Genomic DNA, 7,293 nt, shown 5'->3' on the forward strand with positions numbered 1-7,293 from the left:
CCACCGCAGCCTCGACCTGCTGGGCTCAGGTGATCCTTCCACCTCAGCCTTCCAAGCAGCTAGAACTACAGACATGCGCCACCACACCAAGCTAATTTTGCTGATTTATTGTAGACACAAAGTCTTGCCAAGTTGCCCAGGCCAGCCTCGAATCCCTGGGTTCAGGCAATCCTCTTGCTTCTGCCTCCCAAAGTGCTGGGATTATAGGCGTGAGCCATTGCGCCTGGCAAATAAAACTCTTCTAGTCCCTATTTCACACATGAGCAAATGGAGGTCAGAGAGGTTAAATGGTATACCCAAGGCCACACAGGTTGGTGAGAAGGCCACAGCAGAGTCTGACTCAACTGTTCCTTGAACCTATGTGATCTCAAGATCCCCATCTCTGCCCTAGCCCCACCTGGCCCCTGCACCTTTGCCAATGACTCGGTCACTGTGAGTGACCACCCGCTCATAGGGAATCAGCACATCTTTGACCTCCGTCAAGAGCGCAGAGTCCAGGTCCCTAAGCCGGATAGACTCTGTCCTTAGCAGCGGGACACAAGATCCATCCTTGCTGTCTGAGAAGGATGCTCTGTGAACCCGAGTGGTGGAATCCAGACTGTCAGTGGCAGGAAGTGCTGTGGGGAGAGAGAAGGAGTGAGGGGTTTGTAGAGAGAGGGAGTGGTCCTAGCTTCTAGAACCTCCACCATCTCACCAAGGTCATTTCTGTAGTCAGAGCTGGAGTGGAGAAAAGGCAGGGGTATGGCTCCAGCAGTCTGGTCCAGGGATGCCAGGTCACTCAGGTTGAGAGAAAGAACTGTGGAAAGACAGCCCCTGGTGGCCAGGCTTTCCAAGCTCCTAGGAGCTGAACCCCTCCAGGGAGGTATGGAATGTCCCCAAGGCCTAGGCAGAGAGAGGATGTGGGGACTTGGAGATGCCATTGTTTGGGGGTAGGGGATAAATGAGGGCAAGAGTGAAGTGCTCACCTAGCTTCTTCCTTTGCCACCAGTAGTTGAAGACTAGTGCGGTGGCCAGAGCAGCCACAAGCAGGAGTAAGGATAGCAGGACACCAAGGATTGTGCTCTGTGGGACTCCCTCTGGACCTGGTCGCACCACCCTACCCAGGATGTGACATCCACCATCCACGCAGACCTAGGGGCAGGTGGCAACTCAGGCCCAGCCTGCAGGCCCTCAGCCCATGTTTTCTACAGAGGGCCAGCTGGGCTGCCTACCTGCAATGCAGCACCATCCTTGCCAAGTTGCAGGGAGGGGGGCAGAGGGCAGACAACGATGTCTCCCCGAAGGTCGTGCTGGCAGCTCTCACCACCCACGGTTATGTTCACATCCATGCAGTCAGCCACAGCGCCCAGCCCAATGTACTGCAGAGATGGTCATGAGGACCAGCCATGGTCTGGCCCCATCTCCAGATCCTTCACTGTCCCTGCCCCATCCCCCACTTACCTCGAACTTAATGGCATGTTCCTCAGGCTTCAGTGGGAATAGAGTGGCACTGGGTAGACGGGGTGGGGGTAGGAAGCGAAAGCCTGGCAGTATAAAGCCAGCAGCTCCATCTCCCCGGGCACTCAGATTCCCAGCCACCCACCCCTGGGGGTCTCGGACCACATATTCAGGCAGGCGGCACTGCTGCTGCTCCGGAAACTTCCCCTCACACTGTTGGGACCCACATGAGAGTGGTTAGCCAGGCGTCCCATCTGTGGCTACTCCAGTCTCCTCAGCCCAGCATGGCGTGGGACAGGGCTCAGGGGACTAGTCCAGCCTACCTCCCTCCTGGCCAGCACCCACTCACCCTATTCCCTACTGCCCTAAGCCCATCATGGAATGACAGCTCTATGTGCCACGCTGAAGTCAGATGCTGGCCATGGATGGTGATGTGGGAGCCACTGTGGAAGAGGGCAGGGTGGTGAACTTGAGCTTCCTCTGAGGCTGGCTTTCTCATCCCCCAGAGGCCAGGATGGGCAAGGAGGTGACACTTACGTGTAGCCACATTTAGGACTGATGTCAAGTATAATGGGGTCTTCCCTGTAGCAGAAGGTCCAGGAACCAGGCACCTTGGCACCCCCTACAAGCAGGCTAAGGGGGACGCGGGCCATGGCAGCCCCAGGGGGTGTGACACATAAAAGCTGTCTCTCACTGACCCTGCAGGAATAAGGATTTGGACTCAAGGCACACTCCTTGTGATGACCACGTTCACTTCCTCCAGGGGCCTGCCGACCCCACGCAGTTCCTCTGTTGGTCATCTCTCCCACCCACCCACACTCCATGGGTCCGTCTGAAGGTAGGGTGGTCCCAGCAAGACCTACAAGGGGGCAGAAGGGAAGAGAACAAGTTCCCCATAGCTTTGGCCACAGCCAGTGGACCCTGTGATGGGCTTTCTTGCCTCTGGGCTGAAGGGGGCAGCAGACCCTTCTTCCTGGACCTGTCTACCACACTGACCATGTGACAGAGTCCTCTTTCCTCTTTACTAACAGGATCTAGCTCCCAACCTGGTGAGGCTCCCCTGCGTAGAGCCCTGTGGCCTCCCATCCTCTTGCCTGGTGGTACTTACTGTTCTAGCAGACATTGAGTTCCGTTGACCAGCACAGCCCGGCTAGAGCCTATAGACAGACCTTGGCCTTCAAGGGTGAGACGAGTGCCCCCTGACCATGGGCCAAAGAGAGGTTGCACTGCTGTCAGCACTGGCTCCTAAGAGACCATAAAGGTGGCTTATGTAGAATAGTCTCTTTACTCCAAGCCCTTCCCTCCTCTTACTGCCCATTGGTCAAGGGCATAGACAGGGCAAGGTGGCCTCACCATGAAAGAGAAGCCTCCCAGCATGGAGGTGCCATCTACCCGGAAGTGTTTGCCTGGTGGCATGTTAGTCACGGTGAGGCTGACGTTGGTAGGCCCCACTGCCTGGGTGCCCAAGGGCTTCAGCTCACACTCAAGCTCCTCTACAAAGTCCTTCCGAGGCACTGGTCTGTAGCACAAGGGCAACCCCTGAAGTCAGCTGGGAATCACATAGGCCTAACTGCATGCCCGCCACAAGTCTCGGGGCTCCTCTGAGCCTGAGGATGGCATTTCTCTACCTATGCCTCCCTCCAAGGAGGGCAGGATCTGGCAGGACAGAAACTAACATTTCCTGGTGCATGCATCAACAGACAGGAAGGACACATGTAAGCTCAAAAAAGAGACAGAGTTATCTCCCCAGACACAAAGCAGCCAGAGCCACTGCAGCTTTCCCCACATCCCCTAGCCCCTGATAGCAGAGAACAGGGCCTCACAGGAAAGAAGCTGCTTGGTTGTCCCATCAAGAATAGAGTGGGGAGGGAGCAGGTTATACCTGAGATTTGAGGTGTCCTTGGGCAACAGCCGGCAGGGACTTTGGCCCACAGTGATTTGATGGGTTCCCTCAGGCACCAGACCAGCAGGGTGCAGGTAGAAGTTGGAGCCACACAGAGTCAGCCTTGTGCTGCCCCTTAGGGGTCCAATGTGGGGGTAGAACTGAAATGGGGGGAACAGATAGCCTGAGTCCTTATATGCCAGTTCTCATTCAAGCATTTTCCTGCCTCCAAGTCTTTGCATGTGCTGTTCCTTATGCCAAGAATGCATATAGATACTGAAGACATTTTAAGCCTGAGGAGAATCATGATCAAGACTTACTGTTCACCACCCCAGGCCCAGCTTGTTTCACCCTTACCTGTGCCCCACCAGAGATGCCATACCTCAGTAAGCTCAGGTGGGCAGTGGTCCTGTTGCCAGGAGCCAGGACATTCCTTCTGCCGGCCACACATACTTCCACACCAACCACAGTCCATGAAACGCTGTGCCCGCAGGCAACGCCCGCAAGTGACAAAGTGGTGGCAGCCAGGGCCCCTGATAGGTACCTGGAAGACCTTGGGATGGAAGACAGGTGGCTCAGGAGTGGTGACTAGAGAGAAGGACTGGGCCCCATAGACCCTTCTGGCCCCATTGTAGACTAGGGTGGTGAAACCTGTCAGTGCCCCCCTGGATTGGATAAGAGTCTATGCTCCCACAACCCTAGCCCCAGGCCTTGACACTGCCCACCTCACCTGATTCCCAGAGGCGAAGAGGAGATGGTCCCCAAGGTGACCGACATCCCGTTGCACGGGCTGCCCATTGTTGCCCAGCGAGAAGTTAGACACATACAGCAAGTAATTGAGTGACCTGGCCAGCTCCACCTACGACAGGTCAGCTCTGAGCAAAATGGGGATGGGGACAGGAACCCAGGGCCAGGGAGCTATGAGGACCTACCTGTAGTATACGCCCATCAGTTGTGCCCATATGGGCCACTGTGACATTGTCAAGGCGTGTCACATGCAATGCAGTGACCTGTACTGGTCCCAACAGCCCGTTGAATAGGTCCACACGTGAGAGACTACCTCTGACCAGCAGAGGGAAGTGGTGGCAGCTGGTGTTGGGACTGGAGCCCTCCAGGATAGGCTGGGGAGGGACAAGAAATGGAAGAAGTCAGGGTTCGGTCCTGTGTACTAACCCCTTGGGTCCTCTGTAAGTGACCACAGCAGCCCAAAACTTCCACCCCTCACCTTGCCTGACTGGAGAAGGCTGTGGGCCAGCCAGTTACCAACTCTTGCATCCTGCACAGGGTTCTCAGAGTAGCAAGAGGAGGGAGGAAGGCCCAGGCTGGAAGACCAGCTTCCCCTACTCCCTGCCCCACCCTGCCATGTCCATTTTGATCATGAATTACTGAGTCTTACAGATCTAACCCTATTCCATCCTCACAACTACTTTGAACAATGGGTGCTCTCACCACCTCCATTTTACAGATGAGGAAACAGGCTCAGAGAGGTTTAGTCACTTGTCTAAGACCACCGCATGGCCCCTCTGGAGAAGAGCCAGGTTAGAAGTCTGAGCTCAACCAAAGTCCTTTTCTGCCCCCTGCTGGCCCTGCTCTGCCTCTTAGCAAATCTTTTTCCCTCTGGGTTTGTTTCCCCACTTGCATAAGGGGCTGGATTCCAAGGTTAATTGGACAGCACCAGATTGGTAACATGGTCCTTCTCCCTGAGACTCCAAAGGTCTTCCCGCACCTCCGGCTGCTCCTTACACGTCCTTCAGGGCATAAAGGAATAAACCAAGGCCCTACAGCCTGGGAGTTAGAACTAGGCCTTAGAGGATAGAAGACACAAATCTCTTCCCTGTTTTTAGCAAGAGAGTGTTTTGGGGACTGCACTTGTGCCCCAGGGGGACTGTGGAAGCTCAGTTATGAACTTGAGGTACTGAAGCCGAGTGCAAGGTGCAGGCAGGGCTCAGTAGCCAGCCCTAGGTGCTCAGGACTCTCTCTCACCAGCCTTGTGGGTACTTCTCAAGGCAGGAGCCTCTGAAGACACCATCAGACCACATAGGCTTAACCCAGTCCTGAGACCTCAGTACTGATAAAGTAGGTGTAGAGCTTAGCCTAGAAACCCCACACACCCTGGGCCTGTAGCCTGGGTGGGTGGGGACTGGGACTTTGTCCTCACTGAGGCAGGAAAGCAGGTTGGCCCTAGCAGGAAGCCTGCCAGGTGTTTTTAGCATGACTCAGGGACAGGTGGGGCTCTGGGACTGAAAGAGGCCCTACCCTAGCCAGTCCCACACCCCTGCCTGCTGGTCCCTAGGCCCCAGGGCCTTAGCTCTGGGTTCCCAGACTTAGTTAGGGGCCTTAGCTACTTAATGTCCAATGCCCCATGGAGGATCTGCACCCTACCTGAATCAACAGAAGACAGGCACCAGCTCTGAACCCCTTGGGCTTCCCGAGAGCAACTACTATTATCACACAATAGGTGCTGCTCTAGCAGCTACATGCCCAGAGTCACTGGATAAACACTGTACAGGCTGATTTATACATCTCCTGATGGCCTGACCAGTCTGTGGGCAGGGACTAAGAGTAGGTCTCCTGGAGTCTGGCACTGCCTGGGTGTGCTGGGTGTCTTCTGACCCAGAGATCACTAGCTAAGCTGGGAAAAGGCTCTGACTCCCAGAGGAAGAGAAGGGGCCAGACAGGGGTACCCAGGCACAGACAAGGAGTCTCTACCCTAGGGCCTCTCAATCCAGATGTACTCAGCAGAACTTGTACCCAGTGTGGGGTGAACCCCACATGCTCCACCCCACACTGGGTACAAGTTTCCCTCCCAGCTCTGAGGTATTAATAGGAGATAGAAAGGAGTCAATTGAGAATGTCACAGCAGGACCAGTGATACAGGATGGTCAGACACTCTAAGAGTAGTGGCTGTAGGTTCCATTTCCTTGGTTCATCTCTACTTCTCTTCTTGACACCATGGCTGGAGAGAACCTGGGTAGGGTCTGTTAGGAGGAGCCTCCAGTTCCACATGAGCTGTGAGACCTCCTGCCTGGGACAGAGCCTCAATTACAGTAAAAAAAATCTGGGATGGACCAATTCCAACCAGCCCCTCCTAGGTCTTTACTCATCCCCAGATGTTTATAGTTGCTTGCACAAGACCAGAGTGAGGCTCCCAGAAACTTCTTGAGCCAAGCTGCCTTCCTGTGTGTGTCAGGTCCTCCCCCAATCACCAGACGGCAAATGGGTTAGTGAAGACCAGGCCATGCAGGCTTCCCAACAAACTCCCAGATGTCCAAAGCCAAAGAGGCTCCCTGAAACCTGGTGGCTGGCTGAGGTGGGGAGAAGGAGGGGCAGAGGAGGAGATGATTCTCTGACAACCCCTGCTCCACCCCCTTTGGAAAGCAGACTAAAACAAAGGAAAGTGAAACAGTGTTGGCAAGCAGCTGTGATCTATGTGAATCTGTGAGCATGTGTCTCCTATTTGTGTGTGTGAGATGCCTTGTATTTGTATGTGTCAGGTGCATATTTTTCTGAGTTTATTCCTGAGGATATGGGTGATAGGAGGGGATGCCCACCATGCTATTGGGAGTTTGGGAGCTATGCTGGCAGAAAGACAGTTATAATGTAATCTCATCCTCACATAATCAGGGAAATTACCTAAAAAAATCAGAAGCCATGATGTGCAGGAAGGACAAAGAGCAAAATGAGGCAGCAACAGGGGCCAGCCTGGCTGGGAGATGAGTCTCCACTGCGGCCTTTAGCTGGTTTCTCACACTACTCCCGGCACTTAGAAACTGGGTGAGAAGCCGGGCTCGGTGGCTCAGCCTGTAATCCCGCACCTTTGGGAGGCTGAGGTGAGTGGATTGCCTGAACCCGCGGGTTCGAGACCCACCTGGGCAACTTGGTGAGACCTCATTTCTACAATAACTCAAATATTAGCTGGGCGTGGTAGCGTGTGCCTGTGGTTCCAGCTGCTTGGAAGGCTGAGGCGGAAGGAT

General features: G+C 54.7%; 1 protein-coding gene across 3 annotated transcripts in view; it reads right to left on the reverse strand.

Moving 5' to 3' along the window:
- The window catches only part of MST1R (macrophage stimulating 1 receptor), a 13,659-nt gene that overhangs the window by 4,820 nt on the left and 1,546 nt on the right, over window positions 1-7,293 (reverse strand). The window contains exons 2-14 of one of the 3 annotated variants that reach the window (XM_008063181.2): window positions 4,252-4,440; window positions 4,050-4,178; window positions 3,702-3,872; window positions 3,320-3,480; window positions 2,791-2,956; window positions 2,546-2,682; window positions 1,975-2,136; window positions 1,787-1,880; window positions 1,441-1,650; window positions 1,212-1,358; window positions 966-1,131; window positions 695-796; window positions 411-617 (exon numbers count right to left, since the gene is read on the reverse strand). In XM_008063181.2, coding sequence (XP_008061372.2) covers window positions 411-617; window positions 695-796; window positions 966-1,131; window positions 1,212-1,358; window positions 1,441-1,650; window positions 1,787-1,880; window positions 1,975-2,136; window positions 2,546-2,682; window positions 2,791-2,956; window positions 3,320-3,480; window positions 3,702-3,872; window positions 4,050-4,178; window positions 4,252-4,440 — 2,041 coding nt within the window. The remainder of the gene's footprint in view (window positions 1-410; window positions 618-694; window positions 797-965; window positions 1,132-1,211; window positions 1,359-1,440; window positions 1,651-1,786; window positions 1,881-1,974; window positions 2,137-2,545; window positions 2,683-2,790; window positions 2,957-3,319; window positions 3,481-3,701; window positions 3,873-4,049; window positions 4,179-4,251; window positions 4,441-7,293) is intronic. The other 2 variants (XM_008063182.2, XM_008063183.1) reach the window with 2 other exon arrangements.

This window comes from Carlito syrichta, unplaced genomic scaffold (assembly GCF_000164805.1).
Source record: "Carlito syrichta isolate Samal-C Ts95f unplaced genomic scaffold, Tarsius_syrichta-2.0.1 Scaffold306628, whole genome shotgun sequence".
NCBI lineage: Eukaryota > Metazoa > Chordata > Mammalia > Primates > Tarsiidae > Carlito > Carlito syrichta.